This window comes from Mustela erminea, chromosome 5 (assembly GCF_009829155.1).
Source record: "Mustela erminea isolate mMusErm1 chromosome 5, mMusErm1.Pri, whole genome shotgun sequence".
NCBI classification, from domain to species: Eukaryota; Metazoa; Chordata; class Mammalia; order Carnivora; family Mustelidae; genus Mustela; species Mustela erminea.
In genome coordinates, this window is record NC_045618.1 from 74,869,766 (window position 1) to 74,884,351 (window position 14,586).

Here is a 14,586-nt window from a genome sequence, read left to right on the forward strand (position 1 = left end):
TTTATTCAGGATCCAGAAAGAAAAAATAGTAACTTAAAAGACTCAGTGGGGACAAGTCTTTGCTCTTTCTTTTTACCCCTCTAAATGATTCTACACTAGGCCATTCTACCCTCATTTCTTCCCTACCCCAAGTTTTCTTTTCTCCATTTTCAGTTGCTAGTCTTCCTTTCCTTATAGTTTGTCTTATTTGGTGTACCTGTAACACTGAATTTGTTTCAGTGATATTTCCTGAGAGACAGGCAGAGCCTCCTTGGGGCAAGAAGATTGATGGGGAGTGGTGGACGTGTATGTGATTGGCCAGGAATGGGGGCCCAAAGCTGCAATCCTGGGGGCAACAAGTGCAGGGGAGAGCCAAGAAAGGGGGTTTCTTTATGAGACTGTAGAGTTGTGACATAGTCACTTCAATCTGATCCAAAAGGATGGGAGAACAGCAATGAGCCAGGGTGAGAGCCTGAAGGTGTTTCAGGACACAGGGTCTTTCCTTGTTATTTCTCTTGATATTCACAAAACCCATGTATACCATTTACCAGATTATCTAAGACCCAATGAAACCTGGGAGCAAACCAGGAAGGTGACAGGGCTGTGTGTGCGAAGTGCGAACTTCAGCTCAGAGCAAGTACAAAGAGGGAGGGTGTGTGTAGGGCTGGCAGAAGGAGGGGCCCTTACTGTGAATAGCAAGGCCGGGATTGGGGTACAGCGCTTCACATGGATCATGGCCAGCACGCTGGGAAGGTGGCCCTCCCTGGCTCCAGCAAAGAACAGCCTGGTAAAGAGAAAAACAGGTCAGCATGGGGTGACCTATAGACTACCCAAGGAAGTTCCCTCCCCAGCCCAGTCTTCCTCATTCATGCCCACCTTCTGCTCACACAGGAGCATCTCCCCCACCCAACCACGTACCCGCCTTCCCATGCACACTCCAGCCCACTTATCACAGGACCCACATTCACAAGTGCAGGTGCAGGCAGACCAGAGGCAGCCAGTGGATAACGGATGGATTCTGGGTGCATGGAGACCCGAAGTATGGTCTGAGTGGCTTGGGGTTACTGATGATTATGACTTCACTTTATGGGTCTCACAACGTCCTAATCCCTTTAAAAATGGGCCTCCCCCATCCTCAAGGAATACAGGTTCTCTGAAACATGGGGACTGAACTGTATGTCCATGGGAAGCCTTAAAAACACTGATATTCTAGTCAGGAGGTAGTTGCTACTGTGGTGACGGAGAATGGGTGGTGGACCAGAAAGGGACACGGAATAACTTGGTGGATATGTGAGAATGTTCTATATCTTGTTTTGAGTGGTGCTTACATCACTGTATACAACTCTCAAAATTCATTAATCTGGACAATCTGTGTATTTTATTGTATTGTATGTATTGTATTATATCATACCTAAAAATTTATAACCTTAAGCTACTTTTTCTATTCCCAAAGAAGCCATCCTAAGGAAATGAATAGTGAGTTAGTGAAAGATATATATAAAAGATATTCTGATGATAAAAAAGATAGGAAATATCCTAAATGCCCCCAAAGTAAAAGACTGATAACATAAATTATAGCATATCTATAAGATGGGATATTATACAGTCTTAATGTTTTGAAAAAAATTCATTACATGAGAACATACTCAAATACAACGTTAAATGGAAAGAGCAAGACAGAACACTATATGATTCCATACAGTATGATTCTAATTAATTTAGAAATTATGGTCATGTAAAAACATACCAACTGATTATCTCAGGGGGATGGAATTATGAGTAATTTTAATTTTCTTCCATAGACTTTATTTAAAAAGTTAATTTCTAAAATAGATGAGAAATTTTAAATTGGAATAAAAATGATTTTTTAATACTTTTTAAAAATTAGATCCTTTTTTTTGAGATAATTGTAGACTCACATGCAACTGGAAGAAATAATACAGAGAGATCCTAGGTATTCAATCTATTTCTACTGGTAACATACTGTCAAACTATAGTATAATATCATGGCTAAAAATATGTATTTTTAAAAAGAGAAATTTTAACATAAAAGGGACTTCCTCTTCCCCTTTCCTTTTCTCAGAGAAAAAAATATTATAAGCCGTTGGAAGTTGTTTACATATTAGTATGAATTAAGCACCTAAGGGGTAGGAGGAAGTTGTTGGTGTAAAGGGCACAGGAAGGCACAGAATCAGCACGCTGGGTGTTCTGAAAAAAAACCAAAAACCTGTCACTTACTTTGGAATTTGTGTGTGAGGGGGAGAGGAACTAATAGCAGCAGTTTGGCAGAAGTGTGGGAGTCCATTATGGCCCCAAGTACCCATGTGCATCACCATCAGTTGCCATCATCAACTACCAAGGCTACTGTCACTGGTTTCATGCAGCCACGCAGCATTGCCCCTCTATGGTGCAGACTCATGCACCTAAATGAGCTCCGGGTGCTCAGGGAGCCTCATCATGCACGTAGCCAGGGCCCCACATTCATGTCCCTCCTCCACATGCAGCCAGGACCAGTGTTAACTGTCCAGGTCCAACAGCATTTGCCAGTGTCAAGTTCACAAGAGACAATCCTTGCCCAGCTAGCTGACAACAGAGGAGACAATGACATTAAGCATGACACACGCCCACACACACTCCTATTTCTCAGGAAGGGTCAACCTCTCCATATACCAAACACAAAAGAGTAAGGGAAAGAAGGAGAGAGGGAGGGAAGGAGGAGGAAGGAACAAAGGAACTGGAAAGATGAGCAGAGGAGGCCTGGTGGGTGAGCTGTGCCTCTGAATCAGAGGCCTCGCACGCCAGGGCCGCCGTGTCCTACATGCACACACAGCTGTATCACATGCATGCAGACCATCACTTGGCCTGCTCGAGGGACAAACCCCACTCTAAAGCGACTGTAGCCAGTCACTCTCTTCCAATAGATCCCAGAGAGCCTCATGGGTCACTGCTCTTCCACTGCTCGCCCTCAGTTGGGGACTCCAGGTGGCCACAGCTCCTGTGTAACACGCACACGAGGTTGCTGTGGGTGAGTCTCAGACTCATAGGGTCCCAGGCCACAGAGGACACCCACACTCCCTCTTTCCTGCCCTGGGTCCTGAAAACATGGCACTCCCTTGACATTTCATGAGAACTCCTCCCTGAGGTAATGGGTGGCTTTGGAAGCAGCTGAACTCAGGGACTCCCTGTTCTTGCTGTATCTTTCAAGTAGGACTATGGCCTGGGGGCAGGGTAACTTTCTAAGAAATGGGGAAAGTCCCCTTGAACAACACTGATAGGAAACAGTCCAGTCTGCTAGCCTCAACGGTCCATTCTGGAGATAGGGAGAAGAGACCCTGAGGAGGGGCAGATTCCTGGGGATGTAGAGGCAAATGTTAGGGATTTCTGGACTGACTTGAGCTTCTGGCTTCCCTGAGAGTTTGGGAGTTGGGGGCCTGGCTTTGGACAAATGCTTTCCTTCAGCTTTTCCCCACTTCTCTCACTTTACATGCTCTGCCTAAGTCTTCCGAGCAGCATGACAAGGCCGCCCACAGCCACTTGTCTGTTGAGCAGGGAGAAGGATCCATCCCACCTGCAGGCTGGTCCCAGAACTTCCATAAGAGGCCAGCCCAGAGCCCCCAGCCCACAAGCCTGTGTCCCTCCTGGTCCCTGATAGAGTGGGGCTCCTTTCAAGGCAGCATAGCCTGTTTCCAGGCAAGTAGCAAAGGGGCTCTGCGGTTGCTGCTGAGATACTGTCCTGCTGCTAGTCACGGTGCCCAGACCTAGGACTGCGTCAGGCAGCCTGGGACCTCCTCAGCCCTCTGCTCCTGCTGAAATGAGGTGGGACAGGGCTTCTCGCCACTACATGTGAAGCCACACACATAGCAGGTAACCACATGAGCAGCACACACCCCTTTGCGTCCAAGCTGACATACAAATGCCCCTTCGTGAGCAATCACCCCCTACGAGGTCACCACCCAGGTGCCCACACAGACCCCTGCTGACAGAGACAAGCCCCCCACATATACACAGAGCAGTATGCGCAGCAGAATGGCCCCTGGCCCAGGAAGGACTGGGACGACACTTACCGGGAAGAGGTGAAGAGAGACCCATTGACTCCTCCAAATGTGGACAGGGCAACAGAAATGGGCATGATCCAGGCCATGACCCCTAGGAGCTTCTCTCCGAATGTCTGGGAGAGAAAACAAGGGAATGAGCAGAAGAGGCAAGGTTACAACTCACCACTTGTACATCACTGCTGGGAATGCTCCCTCCCATCTTTACGCTTGCTGAGTCTCTCCTACCAGGGTCCTTGCAGGGAGAGTTGTTTCCCCAGCCCTTCCTGCACCGCACCGCCACTTCCCTTCCCATGGTAATCACACACAGTGGAGATTTAACAAGTGTTTTGGGCTATTAACTGAAGGAGACAGTGCATTGTGGTAATAATAATAATAATAACAACGATGATGATGATGTGCTAACATCTGTTCTCCTTGCTTTATGGATGAGAAAACTAAGGCACAAAACAATTAGGTAGTCTGCCTAAGATCACAAACCCAGAAAGTGGAGGGCCAGGACCAGAAACCAGCTGTGGGAGTCCAAGCCTCAGTTACATTACACACTCATGAGTCAGGCAGGTTGGGGTTCAAATCTTAGCCCAACAGTTTGGAGCTGTGAGACCTTGAGCAAGATCCTTAATTTTTGAGCCTCAGTTTTCCCATCTGTAAAATAGAAATGGTTCCTAATTCATAGGGTGAGAATTTCTAAATTCACAGAATTAGTGTAGGAGGGGGAAAATGGTAAGAACAAGCCACTATGTAGGCTGAGAAAGAAAAGGTGGTAAAGCTACAGACTAGTCTCCCTATACTGAAGGAATGTAAAATGTCAAGGGACTAGGCTTTTCTATATTTTCTGAGCCAAGTACACACTCAATTTCTCACACATTATGGGGGAGGTGTTGTTTAGAATAGATGTGCTGCTGGGTTAGGCCAGTGGTCGTGCCCCAGGACACTGAAGAGCCTCTTTCTTTAGTCTTCTGAGAGGAAAAATGTGATGACAGTTTGGTAGGGTGGCGTCAGGGCTCAGGTGAAGCCAGGTCAGGGGGCTGCATGGCTCCCAGGTTTCTCCTGAGTATCAAAGACCCCAGTGCTTTGGATCCGCATGATCTCTTTCCCGAAAGAGCACAGACCATTCCTACTACCTGTTTATTGGCACACACTTTTCCCTGATGAGGAAAGGAGTCAGGCTGCATGAATTCCAGAGGAAGAAACAAAGGCAGAGAGGAATGGCATTGTCTTGTGCAAGATTATATCTTTCTAGGAGGAGACTGCCTCCATTACACAATCATCACATTTAGAGTTTAAAGTTTAAAGTTCCAGATCAGGAACTGGCAAATTTTTTTTGTAAAGGGTCATATAGTAAGTAAGGGCCATAGAGTGTGTGGCAACAAGCTGGTTCTGCTGTTGTCACTGTTCTAGGTACAACATGGCTGTCAGTTTCCACCTGGGCACTTGAAGATATGGTTTCTGCCCTGAGAACTTGGGATGACTTCCAATTCCACAAATTCATGGATCAGGGAAAAGTGAGTAGGGCCAATCAGGCAAGTCTATGTCAACATTCCTGGTTTGAGGAACTGTGAGTTTGATTTCTTACCACAGCGACTGCGTTTGATGCCAGCAGCTCCTGGGGGGACATTGCAGTGACATAAGCGACATTGGCAAAGACATACACAAATGTGACCAGTGGGATGGAGATGAAGATGGCTCTGGGAAGGTTCCTGTAGAAGGAGAGGAGGTGAGAGGGGAAGGGCCTGGCACCTGCCTCATCACGGGGTTTGGGAGGTGCCTTGTCTTTCTGCTCCAAACTGACCTGGCAACCTTGTGTGACACTCCCTCTCCCTGGGGGGATGTATTCTTTCTCAAAATGGGAAGGGCAATTTAGAGAAAATGAAACAGGGTAGGCTGGGAATATGCTTCATACCGGTTGACCTCTTTCTGACTGGGATCTCCATGATGCACCCTTCTCCCCTGCCTCAAGACACAAAGACCCTCCTGTCCTAAGACAGGTAAGTAAGATGCCCAGAGGCCTCTTGGCACATTTCATCCTCTAAGGCAATGGTGCTATCTCAGCACTGTTTCAGCTTTTAATCTGCTCTGGGACAGTCACGGGATCATTTTTCTCCTCCTGGCAGGGCAGATGACAAATGGTTTAAGTTCCTGAGAAATAATTGTTTCTTCAGGATAGAGCAGGTCACAGTCAGAACAGGGGCAGAGGTGAAGTGGCCAATGGACACCTGACTCTCTCTTCCTAGTAGCAGGTGCTGTGGCCTTTCAAGGGATTTGGGAAGAGCTGGGCTATTTTAACTCACTTGTAGGGATCAACAAGTTCCTCAGTCACGTAATTAAGAAAGTTCCAGCCTCCGTAAGCAAAGGAGCCCTGAAGGAAAGCCAGTGCGATGAGGCCGATGTCGGGTTCTTGGAAATTCTCAAATGCGTTCTTTGGTTCCAGCCAGAAATACTCTCCTGTGGATGCAAGGGGCAGGGAGGGGACTGCTCAGAGAAAGGAGCTAGAAGCCTGGAGGCCTCTAGCCTGCCTAGTCCTGTCTCAGCTCCTCCTGCAGTGAAGATCCAGCTCTTGTCTTGTTTCCAGTGAACTCCACACATTGGAGAAGCAGGACCAAAAGGAGAATGGAAATAAGATTAGGACTTTCACAGAACCCAGGAACCAGGAGTCCAAATGTAGGCTCAGGTTCAAAGCACAGATCTCAATGTTCTTTTCAAAGGCAAATTTGCTTGGAAGGAAAGGCGGGTTAGGGCAGAGTAGAGTAAATCAGGGGTGGTGGGCAGGGGGTGGGGTGGGAGGGAGCTGGGATTTGGAGATGCAGGATTAGGGCCATTGGCAGTCTCTTGACCACCTTCCTATAGATCTAAATTTATACATTTTCACAAAGAAAGCATAGAGAACAACAAACCCTCAAACGGAAGCTCCTCTAACACCATAGAAGTTCATGCGCATTCTGCTTTCTTTATCAATAACCTCTTGTCTTTCTAAGGCATCTCTCTCTCTCTTCATGGTATAGATTCCCTGAGGACAGGGTCCTTCAGCAAAGAGCTTTTCCACTGCCTTCCCAACCTTCAGCACAGTGTCCTACATGCACATGGGCCCTCAAGAAAGTTTGCTGATGATGTTGTAACGAAACACAGAGTAAATGCCCATATTTTACTTATTCATCTGCAATCCATCGTTTGGACAGAAAATAAGGAAATTAGAATGATCAGGAGAAAGCATCAGGGCCAGAATAGAAGAGACTTTTATCTCTGAAAAGATAGCACAGTGGGTTCTTTCTTTCTTTTGTTTTTTAGGGGGAAAGCATGAACCCAGTCCTCACTACCACATATTATGTAGTCCCATTTCTCATGTTTGGGGAAACTGCAGGGGTCAGCATATCCATAGTGCAATGGATAAACCTTGCCCTTGTAATACCCCCTTCATGATCATGGTATCTCCCCTACCAGACAGGGGATTTCTTAAAGTGATTTCTTTAAGCCTACACAATATTACCTGCTAAAGAACTTAACACAACTGGTTAAAATAACAGCAGAACCTTAATTATGTTCCCTAGAGTAAATATCCAGGCACCCCACATGGCCTTCAGGGCTTGTAGGCGGGTGGGAGGTCTCTCTGTTTGTCATCTGACTTTCTCCAGGAGGCAGTGACACTGGGCAGAGCCTAGTGGTGCCATGGTTCCTGTGGAAACCAAATACAGACTTGGACTTGGAAGGGACCAAATCCAGTGGGGAATGTTGGCAGGGGCCCCAGGAATGTCGAGCTCTCTCTTGTAGAGATTATGAGTAATTTTGAAATGTGTAAAAATCTCCTCTGTTCTCCATTTTAAGATACGGGCAACATACAATGTAAGATGCAGGGAGCTTCTCTGGAGATGGGACAAGAGGGGAACAGGAGTCCAGAGGTCTGGGGGCTTCACCTAGCTGGTCCAGAGCCAGGAGGTCAGCATGGGAGACCTGAACTCTGAAAACCAGGTGGGGAAGGCTCAACTTCCAACCATCCCAGGAAAATGGTTTCTCTTCCCCTTTGTGAAGCAAGTGAAGAAGAGAAGTCATTCTCAAGGTCAGAATTGGAAAATCTCAGGGTGCACGCATCTAAAGACAACGTGAGGGGGTGTGCACATGAAAAAGGCAGCAAGTTGGTTGGGGTCCTGTTTTTTGGGTGCTACTCACCTTTGCAGATCTGGACAACTCCCATGATGATGATCAGGGCCAGGGCCAGGAGTTTCCCAGCTGTGAAAATGTCTTGAACCCGGGTGGCCCATCGCACGCTGGCACAGTTGACCCATGTGAGGAGCACTGAAATGACAGAACCCCAAACATACCCTCAGGGCTATTGAGGCTGTAGGAGGCCCTCTGGACAGAAGTAGAAATGTTCCCTGCTTCTGATGATGGGACTATAACAGGCGAGCTAAATTTCCCTCAGACCCAGCCCCAGTCTCCAGAAACTTTGGCTAGGTTAATGGGTTACAAATGGAGATTACATGCCACAAATTAGAGCTTGGTCAGAGCGTGCCCTGCCTAGGGCTGGAAGCCAGAAGTAGGCATGGAAGTGAAGGCACAGGCTTTGAGGGAAATCAGCATCTCACCAGAGTGCAAGTATGGGCTTTGTTTCCAGGGCATTGTGTGTTCAAGGGGAGCCCTGAGCAGCTGGTGGGTCCTGAATGTCATCTTCCTCAGCCTGATTTTGGGGCAACAGAGGGTTAGGGGGAATCTTTTTTTTTTTTTTTTTTAACCTGTGGTATAACTTACATAGAATAAAATTCATTTTTCTAAGTGTACAGTTTGATGAGATCTGACAAATGTATTCAGTTAGTTAATCACTTCCACACTCTTTATATGGAACATTTCCAACACTCCCAAAAGTTCTCTTTCTGGCATGTTAAGCTCCTTTGAAGTCAGTTCCCTTCCCCTACTTCTGGCAATCACTAATTTGGTTTCTGTCCCTATAGTTTTGCTTTTTCCAAAATGTCACATGAACAGAATTGTACAATATGTAGCCTTTTGTTTGGCTTCTTTCACTTTACATGATGCTCTTGAGATCCACTCATGTTGCTGTGTATATCAATAGTCTGGTCCTTTTATTGTCATGTAGTACTCCATTTTTTTTTTAAGATTTATTTATTTGACAGAAACATAGCAAGAGAGGAAACACTAGCAGAAGGAATGGGAGAAGGAGAAGCTGGCTTCCTGCCGAGCAGGGAGCCCGATGCGGGGATCGAATCCAGGACCCTGGGATCATGACCTGAGCTGAAGGCAGCTGCTTAACGACTAAGCCACCCAGGTGCCCCAACGTAGTACTCCATTTTATGTATTGGTTTTCTACTTACTGGCTAATGGACATCAGGGCTGCTCCCAGTTTGGGGCTATTATGAATAAAGCTGCTATAAACAGCTGCATAGAAGTATTTAAATGGATTGTAGATATCTTTGAGAAGAGTTTTCCTTTCTCTTGAGTAAATATCCAGAAGTGAGATCCTGAGTCATAAGGTAAATGAAAAACTTTTTTTTTTTTAATTGTTATTTTTTTAAGTAATCTCTAGGGACGCCTGGGTGGCTCAGTGAGCTGAGCATTTGCCTTTTGTTCAAGTCATGATCCCAGGCTCCTCCAATCAAGTCCCACACTGAGCTCCTTGCTTGGCGGGGAGCCTGCTTCTCCCTCTGCCTGCTGCTCCCCCTGCTTATTCTCTCTTTCTCTCTGACAAATAAATAAGTAAAATCTTAAAAAAAAAAAAAAAAAAAAAAAGGTAATCTCTACAGGCTTGAACTCATAGGCCCAAAATGAAAAGTCACATGCTCTACTGACTGAGCCAGCCAGGCGTCCCTAAATGTATGTTTAACTTTATAAGAAACAGCCAAACTACTTTCCAAAGGGGTTATATCAGGGCGCCTGGGTGGCTCAGTCAGTTAAGTGTCTACCTTCGGCTCAGGTCATGATCCTGGGGTCCTGGGATCAAGCTCCACATTGCTCAGTGGGGAGCCTGCTTCTTCCTCTCCCTCTGCTGCTCTCCCCAGCTTGTGCTCTCTCACTCTCTCAAATAAATAAATAAATAAATAAATAATCTTAAAAACAACAACAACAAAACCCCACAAAGTGGTTGTATCGTTAGCATTTCCACCAGCAATGTAGGCGAGGTCCTGTTGCTCTGAATCCTTTCAGCATTTGGTATCCTCAGCTCCAAAAGCTTGGCTCTTCTGAGAGGTGGGTAGGGGCATCTCACTGTTATTTCAATTTGCATTTCCCTCATGACTGGTGAGGTTGAGCATGTTTTCATGTGCTTATATGCCACTAGTACTTTGTCTTCTTTGGTAGCATAGGGACTTTTAACTCTGCCTCCTATCCTAGGAGTCACAGGGCTCCCACAGAGATCCCAACAACAAGGAAACTCCAAGGTATGGAGGAGAGTTCAGAGGCTGAATCCTAGGAGGAAGGGACTCTATTTTACAGCCACACTCTCCCAGCAACCCAGGGAGCCTGTGCCGCAGGAATGGGACTCTCATCTTCCTGGTGCTTAGGAAGTCCTTGAGAACAAAGAAAAGAAATAAAATCCTCTTGTTTCCCCTTTCCCTGAGACAATGACGAGGACTCCCCCCCCACCCGCCCAGTCCTCCAAAGGTACAAGTCACACATGTAGAAGCACCAGCCTTTCTTCTCAAGCGCTGCCCCGGCTTCTGACTTCACCTGAACAGTTGCTCAAATTATATCAATACCTGATCTTTAAACTGTGTTTTTACTTTTCAAGTATATTCTGACCTTACTTGATTCTGAGACCAAGTCAACAGGGTGAAGACCTGACATTATTATCTATCTGTAACCTTTCTCCCCACACCAGCTCTACCTGGCAAACTCCTTCTCATCGTTCAAGATCCAGCTCAAATGTCACCTGTTCTGTGTCTTTATTATTTTATGTATTCCTGACAATGTGGCTGCAAGGGAAGATACACCAGCTGCATTTTACAAACAAAACAAACAAACAAAGTTTGTCCCTCCTCTTTTTTCTCAGACCACGTTGTTTATATTTAATTTTGGCATCTACTTCTTTGTATTATAAAGATCTGTTTCTTTTTCTCTGTCTCCATGTAGACCAGGAGAGCAGGAACTATGACTTTTCATGTTTTCAATCCCTGGGCATCATTAATGTCTGCAAATAGCATGTGCTCAACAAATATTTAATACTTGGATACAGAAAATGCCTCAGTTCATTAGCCCTGCAATCTCATCTCAGTCTACACATTTTACAATGCACACAATCTCCCCTGCTCCCCAGGAATCTCATCAAAAGGAGACACAAGTCCCAGTTGGTTGCACAGAGTCAAAAGAGCGACAGGAAACTTGAATTCAAGAGTAGAAACTCTTGACTCCTCACAGAGAAGTTGTTATCCAAGATGGTGTCATATAAGGAGAACAAAAACATGTTGTCAGAGGAAGGATTTTAAACGCCTGAACAGGGAGAACATCTTGTAAATACTCGAATGTTCCAGATGGACCGAGACATCCTGATAAACACACATTTGGTTTATCTTACTCAATTCAAAAAGGATTTCAGGATCACATGCCTGGTGACAATCCAACCCAAATCATTCTAAGCAACAGGGCCTGAGATCTGTTTCTCCTCAGGGCCTTGAGGACTGCTAGGTACAAGGCTGGGCCCTCAGCTCCCAGGAGTTCAGGAAGACACAAGCAATGACTTAAGGATAAAGGAGATTGATTTATGAAAAGAAGATTAGGACATAAAACCCATGAGGCTCAGGGATAGGTAAGGATTACAGAATAAGGAACCAGACTATGATTCCAGAGAAGAAAATTATCCTCTATCAAGAGGAGGACAGGGCACGGTGGGGAAGAGAGGGCAAAGTACTTGGAGGGAAACAAGGGATGAGCCGGACAAGTCACAGACATTCTTTCCCCAGTGGGTGGGGGGAATGTGGCCACCTCCTGGTGGGCTGGGATAGAAAACACAAAATCACGTATCTCCTTAGGAGAGGGACTTTGTCAAGACAGATTCCTTCAGTCAACTCCAGAATATTCCTGGGGGATGGGAGATGTTTGAAGGAAGGGATAATTTGTTAAATAAACTCACTGTGGGTATCTTCTGTCCCACCTGACCTTATCTTCACAATTTCACAAGAACCCAGTCTTTGACTAATATTTAACCTTTTACCTTTACAGAGATCTTTCAAACATAAAAAGAGAAATCCCGAGAATTGGGTGGGGAGACATTTTGCCTGTGACACTAATCTCCTTAGAACAATGACTGAAGGCCCTCACATCTGACCCTTATCCCTGCTGTTGGGTGATCACAGCATGTGACTGAGGGGAAAGAGGGCACTTTCAGTCTCCTGCTACCACAGGACAGCTTCCCTCACAGCAGGCTGAAACCTGAGCCTCCAAACAGAGAGGAAAGGTCAGTGAGTGAAGGCAATACTGTCAGGTGCTTGCCAAGCCCCTGCCCTGTTCAGGCATTCTACCTCTGCCTGTCTGCTACCCAGAGCCCCTTTGTATTGTTAATGGCTATGGCTCCTCTCTCTTCTCAGCCAGAAGGTACATTTTGAATGCTTGAGAAACAGTGACCTCAGGGAAGCCACATGTAGGTGGGGACCAGTGGCCTCTGCAGCTTGAAATGTAAGGGTTTTCCTTCATCAATCCATCTGTCTGTCCATCCATCTAACCACCCATCTACAAATGGCCTCCTGTGCTGGGCGCCCTGGTAGGTGGGGGAGTTATAAGACACAAGTCCTTGTCCTCAGGAAGTTGAGAGCATAAGGTGGGGAAGATGGGTGAGCTAAAAGATGATCATACAACAGTGTGCTGACAGCAAGGCTCTTCACGGAAGCAAGTGGGCATCCATGAGGAGTCCCAAACGCAGCCCAGGGGACTCAGACTTGTGTCCTATAGGAGGGGGAGACCCTAACCAAAAGGTGAATTTTATAATTTTGACCCAGCTGGATAACAGAAATAAGGCATAAGACTCTGGTTCTTGTCCATCGTAATACGGCTGTGTGGAGGTTCCTGCTTCTCTAGAAGCCCCCATGGAATCTCGGGCTTATCTGTATTTCTTGGGCATTTTCTCCTCTTTCTCGTTGGTATCCTTTCTGTTTGCTAGGTTTAAAAAAAAAAAAAAAAAGGTGGAAAGACTATCAAGACGATACTTCAAAGAAATGCTGAAGTCAGGGGTTGGTTACTTAATCTGCCAAGCTGGAAAAGGTGACAAGGTGACACCTTAATGTCAAGGTGACAGGAGGGATACAAAAAACAGGCAGGCAGGAGTAGGGCACTCAGAACCCAGCAATCTTGTGAGCTCCTCAGAACTCAGGGCACAGGGCCTCTCAGCTGCTGAATAGGAGAGGTGGGCTCGGGACTCCCTGTCTGTGGGAAAGCTGAAAGCCTGACAGAGAGGTGCGGAGTCCTTGTCAGATTTTTTATGACAATGCAATCCTGTCACTGACCTGGACAGAGGGCCAGAGTTAGAAAAAAGAGACATGATGTTGGAAGCAGAGGTCAGAGAGGGAGAAAGAAAGATTTGAAGAAGCCATCTATGGGCTTTAAAGATGGAAGAAGGGTCCACGAGCCAAGGAATGTAGGAGGTCTCTAGAAGCTGGAAAAGGCAAGGCAACAACTGTCCCCAGAGCCTCCAGAAAGAACACAGCTTTGCTGGCACCTTGAGTTTAGGACTTCTGACCTCCAGAACTATAAGACAGTAAATCTGTGTAGTTTGTAGTCACTAAACTCATGGTAATTTGTTATAGTAGCAATAGGGAATTAATTCAGGGCCAGGCACCATACAGAAAGACCGGAAAGCAGGTGGCACACACTGAAATAGCAAAACTTTTAAAGAGCAACCAGGCGGCACACCGCCGGACCCCAAAGAAGTACCTGTCCAAAGGAGAAGCCCCTCAGGCCTTGTAGAATGCCAGTGGAGGTAAAACGTGTAGAACACCAGTGCTTCTTCTGGTGGGGCTCTCCAGAAGAAGCAATGAAAGTGAGGTCACCCACGTGCTAACCTAGTTGGCAAATTTCTACACCACATGACAGCATCCCAACTTTTCAATAACCTCAATCCTATAGCTAAGGTGTCAGTGCCTCCTGTTTCTTCCCTTCCTAATTCTATATAGTATTAAACAGGCTCACCCTCCAATAACTCTAGCTGTGCTTTTCCTCCCAGAAAAATCCAGGGGCAAAAGACACTGCTAATATTCCTCTTCTATCCAATTCCAGGCTCTTTTCCAGTAACCTCCATATTCCATACAACTTCAGGCCCACACAGGCAACCCAGATACACATACAAATGGAGGCCCAAGTTTCAAACTTCTTACAAGGCGAGTCTAGTGCTGGGAGGCTCACAGAAGTGACTCTTTTCTTCTCTGCGCCTATGGTTTTATTGGTCTCCTAATTTTACTGACCAGATGCTATAATCACAGATCATAAAGGAAGTAAAGATGGAAAGCCAAGAGATGAACTCAAGAGTCCTGAGACTGAGTTTCTTTCTTAAGACAAAAGGTAGGGTGGCCACATTTGTGTGCTATCTTGCAGGGGACAACACCAAAAGCACCCTGACAGAGCTAGTTCT

General features: G+C 46.1%; 1 protein-coding gene and 1 non-coding gene across 2 annotated transcripts in view; both read right to left on the bottom strand.

The window, feature by feature from the left end:
* The window catches only part of SLC7A8 (solute carrier family 7 member 8), a 47,767-nt gene that overhangs the window by 4,025 nt on the left and 29,156 nt on the right, over positions 1–14,586 (bottom strand). The window contains exons 4-8 of the mRNA XM_032343828.1: positions 8,193–8,318; positions 6,323–6,476; positions 5,608–5,731; positions 4,044–4,147; positions 667–763 (exon numbers count right to left, since the gene is read on the bottom strand). Coding sequence (XP_032199719.1) covers positions 667–763; positions 4,044–4,147; positions 5,608–5,731; positions 6,323–6,476; positions 8,193–8,318 — 605 coding nt within the window. The remainder of the gene's footprint in view (positions 1–666; positions 764–4,043; positions 4,148–5,607; positions 5,732–6,322; positions 6,477–8,192; positions 8,319–14,586) is intronic.
* On the bottom strand, positions 7,316–7,477 carry LOC116592282. Its single transcript, XR_004286445.1, has one exon. It is a non-coding gene; the product is annotated as a U1 spliceosomal RNA (small nuclear RNA).